The 21,527-nt window shown below is 41.6% G+C and overlaps 1 protein-coding gene across 8 annotated transcripts in view; it reads right to left on the reverse strand.

Moving 5' to 3' along the window:
- The window catches only part of Ube2w (ubiquitin conjugating enzyme E2 W), an 83,224-nt gene extending 73,566 nt beyond the window's left edge, over window positions 1-9,658 (reverse strand). The window contains exon 1 of one of the 8 annotated variants that reach the window (XR_003836462.1): window positions 6,388-6,610. Coding sequence is in view for 7 of the 8 variants with exons in the window: in XM_029476448.1 (XP_029332308.1) it covers window positions 6,388-6,582 (195 nt within the window). In the remaining variant the exon portion in view is untranslated. Of the gene's footprint in view, window positions 1-6,387; window positions 6,611-9,165; window positions 9,300-9,583 lie in introns of those variants that run through there. The other 7 variants (XM_021172018.2, XM_021172026.2, XM_029476448.1 and 4 more) reach the window with 7 other exon arrangements.
- Window positions 9,659-21,527: the final 11,869 nt, after the last annotated feature.

Here is a 21,527-nt window from a genome sequence, read left to right on the forward strand (position 1 = left end):
AAAAAAAAAAAAAAAAAAAAAGAGATGGTGTACAAGAGATAGGTCTCAGCAGATGGAAAACTGAGCCACGATGAACAGAAAGTTTAAAGTCATTATAGACTGCCCTATTAATAAAACACTGGCACATAGACACATACACACACAATACACACACACACACACACACACACACACACACACTTATCTGCATATAGAATATAAAAATGTTATGAAAATTTACATAAGGATTTACATCTAGGATTTTGGTTTCTTAGCCCCAAAGTGGTAGCATACACCTTTTAATAGCAGTGCTTGGGAGGCAAAAGCAGAGAGATCTCTGTGAGTTCAAAGCCAGCCTGGTCTACAGAGAAGGTTCCAGGACAGCCAGGGCTACACAGGGTAACCCTGTCTTGAGAAAAATGGCAAGAGACAGCTGTATTAGGTCATTTTACAATTGTATGGCACAGAGTTCCCTTGGATCCTTTATATATGTTAGTGGCTTGAAGAGTTAACTGGGGGTTCCAAGCTATCCTAAGGAGGAAGACTAATTAAAGAAGGATCTATCCATATCCAGTCAGGGAAACTATAGGATTAGAACTTTGAGGCCCATCCTCCCAATCTCTAGGTAGAGACTAACAGTGGATGTGATCACCAGTGACCGTCATGCTCGAAACCTCAGAAAGCCACAAGAAGGTAGGTATGCAGCTCAGCTGCAGACTGAATGAAGACCTGCATTCAACCCCCAGCACTGTATTCAAACAAACCAACCAACCAACCATAAGGGACCATCCCTGTAAACCCAGTTATATTCAAGAGATAAACAGGAGGATCAGAGGTTCAGGTCCATCCTCAGCTACACTGAAGGTTGACACTCTGTCTCATGGGGAAAAGTCTAGAAAAGCTGGTTTTGAAGAGCCTCTGGGCTGAACAAAAAATCATCTGCATTCCAACTCTAAGGAACAGACTCCAGAAGTTGAGACCCTCAGGAATCTCACTGTGTGTTACCTCACCCAACTCTTTGTGTCATTTAAAATACCTTTACTGCTTAGCATGGTTTGGAGTGCCTTTACTCCCAGCACTCTGGAAGCAGAGGCAGATCTCTTTGAGTTCAAAACCAGCATGGTCTATGTAGAGTTCTAAGATAACCAGGCTACATTGAGACTCTGTGTCAAAATAACAACAGCAACAGAGCCCTTCATAGATAGGTGTGGTGACTTGTGTCTGTAGTGTCAATACTCAAGAGACTAAGACAGAACTGCCAACAAGAAAATCAGAAAATTCCTTTGTAATACACAACCAATTGTGTCCACTATCTGGAATGTTATGAGCCAACTCAAGAAAATTATTAAATGAGAAGGGGAGTTACTTAGCTGAGAATCTCCAATTTGGAGATTTGGGACAGAAGTTGGAAGTATCCTGGAACTCCTGCTTGCAACTGGTATCTAAGCAGAGGGCATTCTTGTTGGGCTTGTATTAACTCTGGTCAGTATATGAACTGAACTGAACTGCAGACCATCCAACTGGTATCAGACAAAATGTTCTATTGAGGAAATGAACTCAGAAGTAAAGTACCAAGTGTTATGAGTACAGAGCATAAGAAAAGTTTTCTCTATGGACTTAGAAAATTAAAATATAACAATTCCACTCCTCAATATATATCGGAAACAAATTAAAATATGCATAGACATGAAAAATGTGCACACCATCATCATAGAGGCATTGTTCATCACAACGTGGGAAAAAATCTCAACTATCAATTGAATGAATGAAAATGGGAAAAAAATCAACTTGACAAATGAATAAACAAACCCTTACAACATAAAATGGACTATTACTTGTCCCCAGCCCCTGAAAATACTGATAAGACCTGCACCAGAGATAAACTCAGAGTTGAAAAGTTTATGAACCCAGCTATTCTGGCTTTCTAGAGGCTGGGGGAAAGAGCAACGCGCAAGTGACTGCAAACACCAGGCTTCTTTTGGGGTTGATGGAAAATATGAAAAACAGTATTCATGGGGTGGATATATCAAAAGCCTTGCAATACACTTTATAACACATGAACTCTTTTCCTATTTTTATTTATGTATTTATTTACTACATATATCACATATATATATAGAGAGAGAGAGAGAGAGAGAAAGAGAGAGAGAGAGAGAGAAAGAGCCTAAGCTTCACTACTTAGCTATAACCCAGCCCATATACTTCAATTTAAAGGGAAACTAGGCCTTAACAAGTGGCATAGGAGGCTCACAGTTTTACTTGGCCAGTTCTCGAATTATGAAGACGACTGGTGCAGAAGGCACACTAACTGGAGTCCGACTTCTGCCCTCCTTCCTATGATTTGAAAATAAAGAGTCCTCATATGACAAATAATCATAAAAGAAATCTGTTTGTCTTTTCTACTGGTCGTCAATACAAAGACCAGAAATCAAAAGGACAAGCAAAACAAAACCCTTGCTGGAGAGTTTAAATCTGGAGTCATCAGCATCATAGTTAAAACTCACAAGCAACTCAAAAAATGTGTGAAGTGAGATAATCTGCAAGTTTATCAAATATGACTATTTTATGCTTAGTGGAAAGTTATACAGCTATTAAAATGCAAAACTAGAATCAAATCCAAGTTTCCTGGATTCCAGCAGCTGTGCTCACTCATTCACCATGTACAGGGGCCCTCCTATACACCAGCCATTCAACTGAACACAGAGAAAGTGGTGGGCTAGTTAACTGCCAATACATCCTAATTCGGAGGAACTCAGCATCATGAGTTACTAATATGTGGGAGAAGTGGTGTTTGTACTGGCTAGTCAGGGAAGGCCACCCTGAAGACATGCATCTAAGGATGTGAGTGGGTGCAGGGAGGATACTAACCTGAGTATCTGGGAGAGGTTAAGGCCTTAGCAGTGGTTCTCACCCTTCCCCACACTGTGACCCTTTAATACAGTTTTTCCACATGTTGTAGTGACCCCAACCATAAAATTATTTCCTTGCTACTTTTTAACTGTAATTTTGCAACTGTTTTGAATTATACTGTAAATATTTGACTGCAGGACATATGATATATGACCTCGGTGGGGTTGTGACCCACAGGTTAAAAACTGCTACCTTAGTCCTGTCACATCTGAGCAAAGTAAGGAAGCCAATCAGGTTGTAACCGAAATAGTCATTTTGCCTTTTATCTACTGTGCTGGGAAAAAAACAGTAAGTGTCCAAAAATGAAGCTGGAAAATCATCAGTGAAACTGTTAATATAAAACCCAGAAAGGAATGATGATAATGTAATCTACAAGAGGAGATCATTTCTGGGTCTCTCATGCAGGTAGAACTGACATAATCTGCAGATGGTCTAATGATGGGGTGGGATGAATCTAAGGTTCTAATTCAGAAATAAAGAAGTTGGTGAGTTGGGTTGGCGAGATGGCTCAGTGGTTAAAAGCGCCAACTGCTCTTTCAAAGGTCCCAAGTTCAAATCCCAGCAACCACATGGTGGCTCACAACCATCCGTAACAAAATCTGATGCCCTCTTCTGGAGTGTCTGAAGACAGCTACAGTGTACTTACATATAATAAATAAATAAATATTAAAAAGAAAAAAAGAAGAAGTTGTTGATAAGTACCAACAAATAGAAAACCTGTTTGGGGAAGAGAATTCAAAAAAATCAATTTTATAGCTGGGTGTGATGGTTTATGACTATAATTGTAAAAAAAAAAAAAAACTTGGAGGGTTACAAATTTACAATCACTCTGGGCTACATATTAGGAGGTCCTGTCTCAAAACAAAATAAAGTATTTTATACATGTTTACCTCTCCACTCTTCTTTCTTAACCACTCCATTGCATACTGGTTTTATGTAGCATAGGTCCAGAGCCTCTAACTTCAGAGTCCATGTTGTTTATTCCTAATAGTTTTTATAAAGGCATCTGAATGTTAAGAGTTGTTTTGTTCTAAACATCTCAGAGGCATGCAGTATTTCTTTGTGATCAAAAACCTATCCTCAAAAACTATCAAAGGAGGAAACTTTTAAAACACCTGAAAAACCTGCAAAAAAAGTCTTTTTGCAGATGTCAATCACAAGCAGATACCAACTACAGAGAGATACAATGCATGTCATCAAATAAGTGTTCCATTTAGGTAAATAACAAACTAAAGTGCATCATCTGAAAGACACCAGAGCATAATTTTAATTCTCCTTGATGATAAAGAATGCCTTTAAACAGTAAAAACTCACCATCATAACTTTCTCAGCACACAGCTAAGACACACACAAGTTGATCCATAAAGTGATTTCATTATGAATTTTAAGGAATATTTCCCCGCCCACTGCCTTTTGAGGGCAACCCTCGCTGCCCTGGAACTGGCTATATAGACCAGAACTCTCAGAGATCTGCCTGCCTCTTGAGCCCTTGAGATTTAAGGTGTGCACTACCATGCCAATTTCTTAGTAACAGTATTTAGCGTCAATGCACTGACAAGCACTTGTTTCTTCTGCAATGGAGTGCTAGGATAGAACCCAGAGCCTCAAGTCCACTAGGCAAATGTACTACCACTGAGCAATCAATCCTCAGCCCATCTGCTTGACTCTTGACTGAAAAGCTTACTAATCGTGTCAGTAACCTCTGCACAACACCAAACTTTGTAAAATCTTTATTACCTACAGAGGGACAAGCCTCACTAGTTTTCAGAACTTGGTTTCAAATCTATTTCACTACGTAGTTACTATATAATTTTTAAGAAGTCACTTCTCCAAATAAGTATCTTACAGAAATTGTTAAGTCACAATATGAGGGTTACCTGAAAAACTGCAGTAAGAATCAGATGGGAAAAATATAGACGTACTCAGAAAAAGTTTTACTACATACAAGACAATGAACAACTCTTTCAACTATAAAATGTGAATATGGATTTTAAAGTATTTCTGTGTAGCTATTCAACCTTGCCACTAAAACTCTGCATACCAGATTTTCCTGAAGTAGAATGAATTAGCGCACACCTTGTTATTCCTGAATGCTTCAAGTGTCAAGCGATGAGCAAGGCTTTACTATACTTACAAGCGCTGTCCACATTTAAAAGATTGAAGCACTTTCTTCCTGCTTTCATGACGTCATCGGGAAGGGGTGCTTGAATGGTTAAAAATCTATCCACTTCTAAGATACAAGTGATAGATCACAAAATAAAAGGGACAGAATTCCCATCACTTTGTGCTTTGCTCACTTATGTCAGTCATTTACAGAGAACACCCTCAGAGTGAGAGAGGGAGAGGGAGGGGTCCACAAAGAATAACCACTTATTGCAATTACATTATTTATAGTTGACAAACATCCGCTATTATGTGCTAAATTCCTAAGATCATAACCATATAAGGGGTCAAATTAGGAAAACACACCAGATAAATTTTAGTAGTCCACCGCCTTACTCACTCAGCCACCTTATTATCCCAATTAAGTTACAAAAAAAAAAAAAAAATGTTGAGACAGGGCCTCATTATGTGGCCCTGGCTGTCATAGAACTTACTATGTAGACCAAACTGGCCTAGTTCACAGACATCTTCCTGCCTCTGCCTCCCAAGTGCTGGGATTAAAGGCTTGCATCAGCATGCCCAGCTTCAATCAGGTAAAATTTAAAACTTCTAGTTTAAAAGGAGTCTGAACAAAATGGCTAAATACTAAATTTGAAAATAAGTATGAAAGTCAGACTAAATGTTTCATAACATGAAATGAGCTATAAGAAATGGAAAAATAAATATATATAATACAAATACATACACACATACAATTAAAAAACCAAAAATGCAATTTCAGGGTTTGACTAAAATTACTATACCAGTATTGTCATACTTTACAAACATTTCAGAATCACATTTTAAAGTAATAAAACAACTCTCTTGCAGTATACAAGGAACGTTTTCAACTCATCTTCCAAGTGCTACTAGCACTGAAACCTATTTTTGGAATTAACAAAATTAAGTTTATCTCTATTTCTTTATCGTCTACCATTTTAAGTATTACCATTTAGAATGAATTCTTAGGGCTGGAGAGATGGATCAGCAGCTAAGACTGCTTGTTGATCTTCCAGAGGTCCCAGCACCCACATGGTGACTCCAGTTTCAGTGGGTCTAAAGCCATCTTCTGGCCTCTTCAGGCATACACAGACATACATGCCAGGCAAAACGCTCATGCACATAAAACTAAAATATATCCAAAAAAGCTTTTGCTAAAGGAAGAATTCTTAAAATATTATCTCGCTTGGTGATTTCTGACTTTGCTTTAAAAAGAACTAGTAGGAAGCATAGGTGAATCGAAAAGAATGGATCAGAGTGTGAAATGCATCACACTGAACTGTACACTGATGAATGCTAGCAACAGCAGCTTCCCCACAGCACATGGGCATGAGAATAAAATCCTGCATCCCTCACCTTCCTAGCCAGCTTCCTGGTTAGGCTCTTCCAGCCGCCAACATCATCATCTATCTTAGTGTACTTAGTGTGAATGGAAGAAAGTTGAGAAGCACTGGCAGGATGCATGACAGCAAAGTCAGGCACAGTGGAACAACCTGTAAGCCCAGGACTCAGGAGACCCAGGCAGGAAGAGCACAAATGTGAGGTAAGCATAGGCTACCCAGCAAGAACCTGTTTCAATGAATGAAGATAAAACACATAAAAGCAAGCTGGGCAGTAGTAGCGCACACCTTTAATCTCATCCAGCACTCAGGAGGCAGAGGCAAGTGGACCTGAGTTTAGGGTCAGCCTGGTCTATAGAGTTCCAGGAAAGCCAAGACAAAAACATAAAGGTAATTATAATCTCAAAGTCCACATTCTCTAGTTAGAAGTGAAGACTCTCCTTACTTGGTTTTACTACATATAAAAATTATTTCATTGTTACCAAGTAATCAAATCCCACATTACATATGTACAGTATGCATGTTTTTAAAATACAGCAGCTTAAGTATCTCATCTTTAGCAAAAACAATATCCCCTAGGGTAAGATATAGTAATCTAGTCTTAACTAAAAATTCTTGCTGAGTTAATGTACACATTTGATCACTTATAGTGTTATGCTAAGTTATTTTGAAAAGAGTTAACTTCTGCTGTAAAGATGGTCAAGAAATAAACTTTGAGCAAAGATATCAAAATGAAAACCACACCAAAGAGTGATTCTGCTATAGACCTGAGAGCCAGTTCAGAGGTTAAGAGAACTACTCTTGAGAAGACCCTGGTTTGGTTCCCAGCACCCACAGCCAATAGTTAGCAAGCACCTGTAACGCAGATCTAGAGCAGGTGTGGCCTATACAGGTACTTTCATACCCACATACCCACCCAGAGACAGCACACACAATTAAGAATTAAAAAATAAATCTGTGTCAAAATGCTACTATTTCCAGGAAAAATGATCAGATACTTTGAGATACATATAAAAGGTCAAGATTTAACTTTAGAACAGAAAGGATCCGTTCCCACTCTAATCCGACAAAAGAAAGCCGCTGCTACTCTTCCACAGCACTGCCTGAGGCATAGAAACAGGCATAAAAAGCACTTTCCCCACTGCTGAAGACAAAGTAAATTCCAAAAATAGCAATCTCTCACAAACAAATCTGCCTTTTCCAAAAACTTTAAGTATAAAAGCTAACCAGCTCTCATGCCAGATACAATCCCAGTGTGCATTTTAATCTTCAGTTTTAGTCTTAAATAATGCCTGTATCTTAAGACAGATCACCGTCAAGTGTTAGTAACAAATAATGTCTTAATACAGATAAAAATCTTAAAGCAATCATATAGCCCATCTGCTGTTAACTGATGTTCCACAGTTCCTTTTTTGGCCTCAAATGATGAAACTTCTCTAACGTCTCCGGGGAGACTAGTAAAGTATACCGTTTCCTGAAATTGTTCTTGTTTCACTGCACCATTTCATGACACCTCTTCACCTAAGAATGCTACTGCAGGAAAGGCCAAAAGTACAAGCAAATGAAAAAAGAATACCATAAGGAAAGCAGACTGAAGGAAGATACAGGGAAGGAGGGAAATGCCTAAGAATGCAAACCATTTCTAGCAGAGAAGCGCCAACAACGAGATCTTGCTTATTCTTCTAGAAACAAAAACCAAAAATTCTTCTAAGGAAAATGAGGCTTCTCTCTTTACTCGAGGATGATGTTAAAACTCCAAAAAGCGTTCCGCTGACACGCTACAAGAGTTCTACTCTCTCTTCCCATGTGCTTTAACACCGCTAGCCCTATCTGCAAATTAAATGCCGGCTATAGATAATGCAATCTCTAGAAACTACAATTGTGGTTGCCATCTTTGCCTGAAAAAAAAAAATTTTTTTTTATTGGATTTGCAGGGGGGGGGGGAGGAATACATTAAGTTGGAAGATACGAAAACCACCTTCAAGTCTGACAGGGCACAGGTTAACAGGCGTCTCCTACCAAACTAAGGTTTTAAAGGTCTGGGAAAGAATGGCAAAGGAGCCACGGCCTTACCGATCCCGCAAGGGTGGGGCATCGCAAGAAAAAAAAAATTTAAGAGGGCGAGTTTCTATCGAGGCCGAGGAGCAGGCCCACGAGCTCGCACGTTGTGGTAGCACAGGACGCTGGGGACAGGGACGAAGGGCGGCTTCGGAGACGTGGGCTGCCAGGGAATGCCCAGAGTGCGGGCTGATAGAACGAGGCACCCACGGGGCACCGGATGAAGATCAGAGAAGAAGGAGCATGAGTCCGGCGATCCGAGGCTGCGCGTGGGAGGCCGGGCAGAGGCCGCGGAGCGCCGTGGGCAGGCGGCCGTCCTCGGCGAGGCGCTCTGCGGGTCTCCGGCCGCCCCGACCGCGGGTGACGGCGGCGGGCACAGCTGTTTCCACCCCGCTGGGGAGCGCGAGGGGGAAAGCATCCCCGCGGTGGCCGGGGAGCCGAGCGGCAGGCATCCTCGCGTAGGGGCGCGGAGCGGAGCCCCCACCGCGAAGCGCACGACGAACTTCGCCCTTTCTTCCCCCTCGGCCGCCTTTATGCCACAACTTCGCGGCCGCTACTGTCCGCGGCCACCGGCCGACACCCCCGCTCGGCTCGCCGCCAGGCGATTCCCCGACGCCCCGAGGTCAGGGAAGGTCGCCCGGAGCCAGGCCCAGAGGTCCGGGACGCCGACCCCGCGCAGACGCTCACCTCGTCTCGATGGCCCCCTCGCCCTCCCCGCTGCAGCAGCTCCGCTCACCTGCATTGACGCCATGATGAAACCATCCCCCCAAGGCCAGCGAGGCCCGAGACGCAGGGGGCGGAGCCGCCGTGCTCGCGTCACGCCGCGGGGGCCCAACATCCCGGGCACGGGGGTGGAGTCGCCGATGGGAAGGGGCCCGCGTGTCCGATTGGCTAACGCGCGGGTGCCCGGGGCGGGGCGGGGCGGAGCGGGGCGGGGCCAGGCCGGGCGCCCTAGGTACCTTGCATCCCAGCCAATTTATACGCGGGCCCACCCTCAGTGCTGGCGGAGGCGCTGCTCCCGGTTGGACCGCAGCATTATGCCGAGGTCACAATGCTGTCCCGGCATTTGGCAGGGAGAGGATCTCATTTTGTTTTTCCAGCTACAAGTGTAAGATTTACAGCCCACCCACTTCGTATGTCTTTTTTACACCTACCGCGTTTTCGCTCCTGAGGCAGATACAACTTCGCCTGGAGATGCTTTCTGGTATTTGCATACCTGGGAAGCTTCTACTTTGAGGGGCAGAGTCACAGGTTTCCCTATAGGACAGAATGAAAACTGAGAGCAGTGATCTTAGAAGCAAGAACAATTGGATTTGAAACGTGCTGGAAAGGGAAGGAGGGTGAATAATGGAGTTCCCTTTTGTGTGCAATTTTCTAGTTCCCTAACCCTCTAAATTGTAAAGTCCAGGAATACCGTAAGAGTCGTTGTTACATCAGTCTAACTTTGATTAGCAATTTGACTCTAGCCGTGAAATCTCAATATAATGAATATAGTTCATGTATTAACACTTAAACCTTCTGCCATGCCTAGATTTCTCTTCACCCTATTCTGTGGTGGGCAGTTGCATGATCAGACGACCTATGAGTGAGCTTGAGTAGGAAACGCTGAGCATACAGAATTTATTCTAGGAATGCACCAGTTCTGCCAGCATTTATCAGAAGTCACATTTTTAAAGCTCTTCCGGAACCAAAGATGTCGCTTACTTAAATACCAAAGGGAAAATGGAAGCCAAAAGCTTGCACCTCGTGTCCTGTCTCTAAAGGAATCCAAGAGGATGGCATGTTGAGTAGAAGGCTTTTACTTTACCCGAATGAAAGTTTAAATCTTTATTTTTATTGACTTGGCTTCATTTTTAGACATTTCTCTAAGATATAAATATAATGGTGATGTAGGTTATCACTCTCACACTTAAGATAGATCACGATGTTCTCTGAGAACATCCGTAAGAAAATGTGTTCAAGAGAGGAAAAGATGTCTAAATCTGCCAGTAATTCTGTGGTGTAATATTCAAGACGGTTTCTCTTCACCATGGAGGAACTTTTTCATGGGGTTTGCCTGACTTGGAATACAGGACTCAATCAGAAGCATATCTGGTATCAGTTCAGGTGTGTTGTTACCATTACAACATGGAATAAAGCGCCCACATAGCCCAGTGAGGAGGTAAGCTTACAGGAAAGATTCTCAACCAGGCCTTCCAGAAATCTTTGTCCCTGTGATCTCAGGTTGCAATGTACCAGCTAACATTCATGTTGTTTTAAAGTTGATTCTTCTCAAAGTGTAAATGACAAAGGAGACTCCACAAACATGGCATTATGACCTCATCAAAGTAAATGGCCTACTAGACAAGGTACTCAGAAGGAAGAAAAGCAATTACAGCCTTGGTGTTGCTTACAGTAGAACTAATGTGAGGTTTCCACCTCACAGGTGTCCAAAGGCTCTTCACAGGGGGCAAAGTCGCATCCTAGGAAATTCTAAGCAGCTCACAACTACCTATCGCCTTTATTCTTTAATTAATACATAATAGGGTCTGGGGTGTATAGTTCACTGGGAAAGTCTGTGGTGTAGGAGATCCTGGATTTGATCTCTGAGTCCGGAAAGCAAAACAAAAGGCAAAAATATACAACAGACTGTTCGCTGACATACTCAGGAGCAACGACTGATGGAGAGGCTATTTTCAGTGAGAATAACTGTTCCTAAACAGTTATTTGACTGCCCGTTATTTGATGGAGATACTCACATTTTTTTCCCAGAACGTGGCTTATTAGTGGATATGGCACTTTAAAGTGGGATACTACGAAAAGGGGAAGAGGAAGTGAATCCTCAACAATAGGGTAGGAATTGACACAACCATGTTAGAAAAAGGCTCAGCCATGATGAAGTAAAAGTTAGAAAATCTTTTAAAAAGCAGTATTTTCAATAAAACATAAGTAGCACAAAATGTAATGTTAATTTCACTTAGCAATCCAAACGAATTGTAAAATACATCTTTGGGACAACTGGAGCCAAGTAAAAATAGAATGAATATGATGAATTGTTCTTTAGTGGAATTATTCTTTTGGTGGGTGGTGGTAACAGAGGCAGGTGGATCTCTGTGAGATTGAGGCCAGCCTGGTCTACAGAGTTCCAGGACAGCCAGGGCTACACAAAGAAACCCTGTCTAAAACAAACAAACAAACAAACAAACAAATGAAAGAAACAGAATCATTGTTTATATAAAATTTAATAATGGTATTCAGTTTTTAATTTCCACATCAAGTAGAATGACTATCAGCTGGCAAGGAGAGGCAGTTCTTCCTCATCTCCTGAACCATCCTCACTTCTATCTCTTGTAAGAAGAAACAGGAGAGTAAAATATGTGGGCAGGTGTCTGAAGTCTCCCCTTCGGGGCAAGGAAAAGCCTGAGATAATGCCGATTAGGATAGCCCCTGCACATTCTGACTGGATGGAGGAAACATGAGACCCTCTAGTGATATTGGAGGACTCACACAACGACTGCAGGGCATTGCTGTAGTATTTGGAATGCAATGTAGTTCATAGCTGTCTTTGGTCTAGTGATTCACTATACCAGAATTTCAGAAGCAGTCTGCTGAGGCTTTGCTTACTGAAGTCGGAGGACGCAGAGTAGAGGAAGGGTCTTCTTGCCTGAGTCTGTCTCCAAGGACCTATTCATGGTTGATCTCACCAGAGAAATAAAGGCATTCCACAGAGGAGGTTAGAAAGGTCATGAAATGAGAATTTGAGGTTTGCATTCTCATCCTAGCCCTGTCGTTAGCAAGCATAGAGAAGGCCTGTCATCCCCATAGTCTATTTCCTTATTAATATGCCAAATTGCATAACCTTCATGGTTTTGTCTGAATTTCAAATTTTGTACAGCTAGTAAAAAAATATTTATTTATTTTTGGGGTTTTGGGGTTTTTTGTTTGTTTGTTTGTTTGTTTGTTTTTGTTTTTTGAGACAGGGTTTCTCTGTATAGCCCTGGCTGTCCTGGAACTCACTTTGTAGACCAGGCTGGCCTCGAACTCAGAAATCCNCCNGCCTCTGCCTCCCAAGTGCTGGGATTAAAGGCGTGCGCCACCACTGCCCGGCTTTGTTTTTTTGAGATAGGTTTTTCTCTCTTTAATCCCAGCTCTGTAGACCAGACTGACCTCAAACTCTGAAATCCATCTATCTCTGACTGCTGGTATCAAAGGTGGGCCCCATAAACACCCAGCTTTTGAAAATTTAAATTTTAAATACTTTGCTTAAAATATCATTCTAAGCGGCACTAGTTCAGAGATGAGGTATTTTTGCCTGGCATGCTCAAAACGCCGGGTTCCATCTTCAGCACCACAAAAAAACTAAAAAACTCTAAAATACTATTAGAGTGTCATTTTGAGCTTTAAATCACAGTAAGAATATTAAGGAGTTAACTTGGCTTCCTTGTAGTTTATGGAGAAATATTTGAAGTTTTAGTGGCTCCCTGCAACTGCCCAGCACCCTTGATAAGTATATTAAGAGTAACAGGCAGCAGTCACTCACAGAAATGGTCAGAATTCCAAGTTCAATCTCTAGTGCTTATGCATTGCTTTCAGAGTATCATAGAATACAAAAGTAGTAGTTGAAACAAGCCAGAGACTACCTGGACTCCATTCTTTCCCTGAGCCTGAGACAGCCCAGGTCTACAGCCCTTTGTGCATAATCCTTGCTTATTCCTCTCCTAGATTTCTTCAGCTCTGCTTTAAATACTTGTTTGAAAAGGATGTGGCTCCTTTTTTTTTCTATCAACCTCTTTAAAAACCAAATAAGGGGCTTTCCATTAGATCACTGCCATTGTGGACACGAGTCTCATGCCGTCCATCATGCTCTTAAATAAAGCATCTGTATTGTGTGTAAAATGAGGTGAATGCCCTCATACCCACAAGTAAGGGCACTCATCATCAGCATTAAGGAAACTGAGCTTTGCAACCAACAAAGACCGTTGTAGAAAACAACCAATCGATGTGCAACGTTTACAGCCTAGCCCAACTGATACATCTTCCACAGAACTACACCCTCACCTAAGATCCAGGGATCATTGCACAAGAAAGGGTGTATGAGCAGAGGACTGGGGAATTTGATATGAAGTGGTGTCTCCTAGAAATATCAGAGAAGCTGTGACCTTGAAGTTTCATCAATATGGCTTCATAAACATGGACTTGGACGATGATGATACCAAAAGGCATGCTCAAGAATGGGGAAGGGGAAAGAAAGGCCTGAAGCCTAGACAAAGAGCTACAGGCAGCTAAGGAATGCTGAGAGAGGGAGAGACGGTCTTTCTCAGGGAAGAGCAGACCAGTTGGCACCCCATACCAAGTGGCCAGCCCTGAAAGCATACACACACATAACATTATACGGACTCAGCAGGTTGTATTTATATATTTAGGAATACACACACAGACACCAACAACAAAAACAAGCCATGACTCTGAATGATTGCAAAAGAGTGCATAGGGGTTGGAGAGAGGAAAGAGAAGAGAGGAAATTAAATAATCTAAATACTGTTAAGCACTAGGAAAAAAAAAATTTTTTTTAAATCTATTGAGGGCCAGTGAAATGGCTCAGGGGATAAAAGCACTGCTGGCAAGCCTGATGACCTGTGTTAGATTCTCAGGACCTATATGGTGAAAAGGAAAAACTCACTCCTGTACATTACCCTCCGACCTCTGCTCTGGTACCCACACACATTAGATATATACAGATACCATACACACACACACACACATCATCATCATGCACCAAATATTTGACATTAAAAAAAAATCGCCGGGCACTGGTGGCACATGCATTTAATTCCAGCACTCAGAAGACACAGGCAGGTGATTCTCTGAGTTCAAGACCAGCCTGGTCTAAGGAGCAAGTTCCAGGACAGCCAGGTTTACAAAAAGAATCTCTCTCTCTTGTATATATAATTAATATAGTGGAAACTATGGACCTACAACCAGCCAAGGCCCCTCTTCCTCAGGGACCCAGTGCCTTTCCAGTAGGTTGTCCTATAGTTGTATCAGTTCCCAAGAGGGTCTCAAGCTGGAAACTGAACTTCCAATGCATGAACTGTTGAGGACCATAAAACATGAAACGCTCTGGGCTCGTACTCAAGAAATGAGTGCTTGCCTTGATTCTTCCCAAGTAATCCTAAAATGATGGTGCCAACCATTCAGGACATTTTCTGCTGATTGCTGGAAAAGAGAGCTGGGATGATTTGGGTGACCCAAATGCTTTAGTTAGATGTAGGAGGAGTCTAGGAGTCTTCAGAGACTAGACTGTGGGAGCAAAGGCCTTTGGGGATTGTAGAACAGTAGCTATTGACTAGTCATTTTACAACTATATTGAGTTTTTTTTTATTTTGTGTGTTTATGGTGTGCATGTGTATGTATGCATGTTTGCACTTGTGTAGGCACAGGGTGGGGATAGACATGCATATGTGTACAGGTGCATGGGACATCCTGAGGTCTACGTCAGGACTCACCCTTGACCACTCCTCATTGTTTTCATGGAGGCAGAATCAATCAAACCTAGGGTTTGCCAAGTAGAGCTAATTTAGCTAGCTTTTCCCTTTTCCACCTTCTGAGATTAGAATTATACTACACATTTATGTAAGTGCTAAGGATCCAAACACCAGTCCTCAGGCTTCTGTGGTAAGTGACTTAACCACTGAGCAATCTCAGTTAATTTTGGTGTGTGGTGTTTATTTTATTTAAGTTTTTTTTTTTAATTTTAATCATTTAATTGTACTGTATGAATGTCTGCCCAAATTTATATCTGTGCACACCACATGCAATGCAGTACCGCAGCGGCCAGAAGAGGGCATTAGATCCTCTCGAACTGGATTACAGACCATTGCGAGGTGTCATTCGGGTGCTGGGAACTGAATTCAGATCCAAAAGCAGCAGTGCTTTTTACTGTGCCCTCTAGCCCTTAAAGATTTTCTTACCAATGAAGTTTAAAATATATATAAGTAAGAAGATTAATGTAACAGAATTAAGCACTGAGCCATCTCCCCACACCTCAATTTTTTTTTTTTTTTTTTTTTTTTTTTTTTTTTTTTGTTGAGGTAATGGAAACATTCTAAAATAGCATTCACGGTTGTTCACCCAAGTGGGGGAGTTTACTACAAAGCACTTAATTATATACACATTGTGAGTGCTCATGTTTATAAAGTGTAACTCAATAAGCCTGTTATAAAAGAGGGTTGGGGGGACTTCTGTTATCCCAGCACTCAAATTCAACAGGCACTTCAGAGGATAAGGTCAACCTGGCTACATATCAAGACCCTGAAGCGAGGAGCGAAGGAAGGAGGGAAGAAGAGAGGGGGGGGCAGGGAAGAAAGGATGGGACACAGTGGCATGCAGCTGAGTACTAGCCAATTGGGAGGCTGAAGCAGGAAGCTGGAGGTAGGAATTCAGGGACATCTCTAAAAGTTTTAAAGCGACTATTCATTGTTTTTCATTTTATGGGTTTTTAAAATTTTTTTTTGTTTGTTTTAGGGTCTCACATAGCCCATACTCTTTTCATTGAATAGAGGAAACTAACCGTGAACACCTGATCCTCCTGCCTCCCCCTTCCATGTGCCAGAATTATAGGTGTGAGCTTTCCCACCCAGCTATCAGAGAACTTCGTTATTTTACGGCAGCCTCTGTACTGAATCTCAGTTCGCTTCTGCCAGGAGTGCTATGGAGTGGAGAGGCTTTCTGTGTTTGTTCTTCACTGTAAGATGGACTGTTGCAGACTTCCTCACAGCTATCCAGATGAAAGCTTTTCCTCATTCAAGTATTCCATCTACCACATTTGGTGGTTTACACCTACAATCCCAGGTGTGAGGCAGGAGGCTGAGGCAGGATGATTGTCTGTGGTTCAAGGTCAGGCTGTTCTGTAGTGCAAACTCTAGGTGAGCCAGAGCTACATAAAGATGCCCTGTCTCAAACAGAACAAAACTTTCAAAATTGCATCCTAATTCACCTTCCTCTCTTTTTGCCACTATACCCACTGATCTAGCAGTGCTCACCTAAGATTTCATTCCTGTACTGTGCCTTCCAGTCTATGATGGTTCTGTCTCAACACTCAGATGCTTTTGCTTATCATTACTCCTTAAACAATACCAGTGTAGCAGCTGTTTATGTAGCATGTTACATCTATAGTATATGAGAAGATATGTTTATGTCCTATGTAAGTAATATTTCACTGTATATAAGGGCCTGTAGCATCTGCAGATTCTATTTGCAGGATATTCCTGGAAGCACACTGCACCCTCTTCAGATACTGAGGGTCAACTGTAATAAATGAATCATACTATACACATGAACTTGTTGATCAGTGTTATATCAGTAAAAGTGAGACAGCCAGATATTACATGACTCCTCAAGGTAGTACAAGAGGAAGTAAATAAGATGCATTATAGCTGAAAGGATCTAATTGGGAATTTTATATCTCATGATCAGTGCGTATGGGAGACAGGGAGTGGTAAAGCTGCATAAATTAGAGGACTTACAGAATCATACCACATGGCTGCAAACAGCCACAGTCAGATAACAGGAGATTCATCAAGACAAATGAGTCAGTTTCTTCCTTAAATGCCATAAAAGGGATAAGGATGGAAGAAAAACCTCATGGATTAAAAGATCCTTAAGAGACATAGTAAACAGATGCAAAATGTTAGCCTTGTTTGGATCCTAATTCAAGCAAAAGAACAGCGGAAGTATTTTTGAAGCATTGAAGATTTCAACACAATTCTGTGTTGAAAATTAAACAGCCATTATCGAGGAGATGGTAGAGACTGGAGTTGTAAATATGCCGTTAAAGATATTGGCATAGCTGATGGTTTCTGGAGATAAACAGTGAACAAAGAAGTATTCAACAGTATGTAGCCAAATGAGAAATCCATCTGCTGTGTGACTTTTAATAGGGTTATGTCCCAATAATTTCACTGCAAGTAGAATATAGCTACTATTCTTGCTGCTGTGACCAAATACCTGAGGGAAAAAAACAACTTAAGACAGGAAGAGTTCCTGGTCAAGAAGCCAGAGTCCATCATGGTGGCAAGCAAGGCCATGTGGACTGCAATCTGGAAGCCTGTGCTATGTGACCACTTAGGCCAGGCTCCCAGCACTCACTCTCAGCTAAGCCCCACTTCCTGAGGGTCCCACAGTCTCAAAGTTATGCCATCCGCTGGTGATCAAGTTCTTAAACGTGAGCCACTGCAGCATGTTTTACATCAAACCATGCTATCTAGATTGTAATTTCCAAAAGACACATGATCTTGGATTGGGAATGACACCCATGGAGTCTGCTGTAGAGGTAGAGCTGATAGTTAGAATCAGTGGTTGCAGAGTAAACAAAGCACATCATTTTCCAGGAATTGTTTAACCAGAATTAATTAGGTTGGTGACAGTTCTGTAGACCCATGGGAAAAGATCTCATGCACATCATGCACATTAGCCTTTAAAGGCAGGAAGATCTCTCTCTGATAGCTCATGGCCTGCAAGGTCCACACAGTGAGTTCCAGACAACCAAGGCTACAAAGAGAGACCTTGTCTGGAAAGGAAGGAAGAAAGGAAGGGAGGGAGGGAGGGAGGGAGGGAGGGAGGGAGGGAAGGAAGGAAAAAGAGAAAAAGAAAAGGAAGAAAGGCTATATACAACAAATGTATAGCCAACATTATATTAAATAGGGGAAAAACTCAAAATCAGAAATAGACAAGATTGTCCACTTTACCCATTCTCATCTAATATAGTACTAGATGTCTTAGCTAGAGCAATAATACAAGAGGAGCAAATAAAACACATACAAACAGCCAAAGGATTGCATGTAGATGGTATGATTCTAAACATAAAAGATTCTAAATATACGCCAGAAGATTTTTAGAACTGACAACCACTTCTAGCAAAGTGGCAGTTAATTGCAGCAAATTACCACACAAAATCATTAGTCTTCCTGTATATTGATGACAAATTGAGGAAGAACTCAGGGAACCAATCCCATTCACAGTGGCCTTGAGAACAATCAATAATCCTTGGACTACTCCTAAAATGAATGTGAAAAGTTTTGTTTTGTTTCTGAGACAGGGTTTCTCTGTATAGCCCTGGCTCTCCTAGAACTTGCTATATAGACCAGGCTGGCCTCAAACTCAGACATTCACCTGCCTCTGCCTAAGTGCTGAGCTCAAAACATTGTACCACCACCCAAATGGATATGAAAGTTTGTTTATTTGTTTTTGTTTGTTTGTTTAAAAACACTAAAACATGGAAGAAATGGTCCTGGGTTGGAAGAATAAACATTGCATGATGGCTGTCTCATTAAAAGTAATCTACAGATTCAATTCAATTCCAGCAAACATTGTGATGTTCTTTACAAAAGCAGGGGGAAAATAATCCATAAGTGACCCCAGATAACCAAAGCAATCCTGAGCAAAAAGAATAAACTGGTCCTGTCCCTTGCTGGTTGCTGCATTGGGTGAGCTGGCCCTGGTGGTGTGGTTACAGGAGGGTGAGCGGGCACACCAAGTCTACAACCTCCCACTTCCAGATCCAGGGCTTCAAGTTGGACCACCCCAACAACTACCCCATCTATGAACTGCTAGAGCAGGTTAAGGGGCCTGTCCAGCAGATCCAAAGCTTCAGGGTCTCCAAGATGCAAGAAAGCCGAGCAGTCTCCGTGAAGGTCCAGTATAGACGATGTAGCAGAAGTCAGAGGCTTTGAAGCAGACCAATCACTCATTGAAATTAACATTTGCAAATAATATGTGTGGACAAAGGGTATACTGTGGGACACACTGCAGTTTCCTGGTCAAGATGTTTTAGGTTTTTTTTTTTTTTTTTTTTTTTTTTAGTTTTTATTTTGGGAGGGGGAGGATAGATATGAAGGGATAGGGAAATGAGTGGGATTGGAAATTTAGAAAGAATAAAAAGTTAAAAAGAAACAACTTTTAAAATGGATACAGCTGAAGGTGCCACCATACCTGACTTAAAGTTATTCTACAAATATTACTCTGTAATTTAAAAACCAGCATGTGGTGCTGATACAGAACAGATGCACAGATCAATGGAACAGAAAGGGGGCCCAAATACAGGACCCACAACTACAGCCACCTGACTTTTGATACCTACCACCAATGCTTTCTTCTGTCCCCAGATGGCAACATGCATACATGTGGTGCACAAACATATACAGGCAAAACACTCATATACATAAAAGAAAATACGTCTATTTTTAAATTGACCACAAAACTAAATAGAGAGCTCTCAAGAGAAGAACTAGAAACGGCTAATAAGCATATTAAAATATCCAATAGCCAAATAATATTTACAGAAATACAAATGAAATCTACTGATTCCATTCCACCCCAGTCTGAATGGCTACCATCAAGAAAACAAATGATGTCAAATATTTGTGAGGATGTGTGGAAATGGGAATGTTCCCCAAGGTGCTAGGAGTGTAAACTGGTGCAGTCTCTATGGAAATCAGTGTGGAGGTTGTTCAAAAAATTAAAAATAGCTGTACCATATGATCCAGCTATACCACTCCTGGGCATATACCCAAAGGCCTCTATCCTCCTCCAGAGACACCTGCACATCAGACTCATTGCTGCTTTATTCATGATAGCTAGGAAACGGAACCAGCCTGCAAACTGATAAATGGATGGAAATGTGGTATAAATACACAATGGAATTTTATCCAGTCATAATGAAAAATGAAACAATTTGCAGAAAAATAGACGAAGCTGAAAAATACTAAGTGGCATAACTTAGCAAGGTTAAGTCTCATATTCTTGCCCATATGTGCACACTACCTTCGAGGTTTACAGTTTGTCTGTAGAGGTCAGGATGCTATAAGGTGCCCATGAGAGGGGGAGGAGATGAGGTATTAATGGTGAGAAGAGAGACTCAAACACACACTAGGAACACAGAGGAGGAAGAAACTGAGAATCAAAGCTTTAAGTGGTGACAGAACAGAGCTGGGGGACTGGGCTAGCATGTAAGAAAAATCCTTCTGGAAACTCACTCATTTGTAAACACACACACACACAGTTTGAACACAGGTACTCAGCATGGATAGACAATATTTCCCATAGAAAACATGTGTTATTAAGTGAAATTTCACTGCCAGGGTTGGGTCAAAGGGGGCCCTCCCCGCCACATACACACACAAAACCAACTGGTGCTGTTGTTCTTGGTAGCCCAGCACAACAAGATTGTAAACCTCTATTGCTAAAGGCACAACTTATTTTGGCTCTGGAACACAGAGAAAATTTGAGTTGGAATTGACCTGAAACTTTCCTCCGAGATGGCTGGCTTTCACAGAACTGGAAGATGCTATACTATACAGGCTGCTGGGGCCGAGGGCTCAGTTCTTAAGATCATGTACTATTCTTGCTAAGAATGTTAGTCCAGTTTCCAGCAGCCAAACCAGACAGCTCACAATTGTCTGTAACTCCAGTTCTAAGGATCCTGAGTGGCATCTCTACCTGGCCTCTGTACATACCTGCGTTCATATGTACACACTCTCCCTTCACATATACTTTAAAAACTAAAAAAAAAAAAAAAAAAAAAAAAGAAAAGAAAAGAAAAAAGGCTCAGTGGGTAAGAGCACCCGACTGCTCTTCCGAAGGTCCAAAGTTCAAATCNAGTTCAAATCCCAGCAACCACATGGTGGCTCACAACCATCCGTAATGAGATCTGACTCCCTCTTCTGGAGTGTCTGAGGACAGCTACAGTGTACTTACAGATAATAAATAAATAAATAAAAAGAAAAAAATCTAAAATTAAAATGAGGAAGTGCTCACTGAGCCACATCGGCTTGAACTATAAAGCTACTTCCCTCCCTTAGCCTCTAATTATGGGGATTATGGGCGTTAGATACCTTACCAGCCACCAACAATCTTTAAGAACTTCGATTTTTACCAGAATTCTAAACATTGTTATTGTAGTTTTCCCAGTAGCTATAAAGTGGAAACTCATGTTTTTATTAGCATTTCCATGACTAATGTGCATGGTTTCATGCATCATGGGGTAATTTGTGTATCTTCTTTGAAGAAATGTCTTACTTTTCATGGAAGAACATTAAGAATCTAGGTCATGGAGCTGGAGGG

The sequence above is a fragment of the Mus caroli genome, chromosome 1, assembly GCF_900094665.2.
Source record: "Mus caroli chromosome 1, CAROLI_EIJ_v1.1, whole genome shotgun sequence".
NCBI lineage: Eukaryota > Metazoa > Chordata > Mammalia > Rodentia > Muridae > Mus > Mus caroli.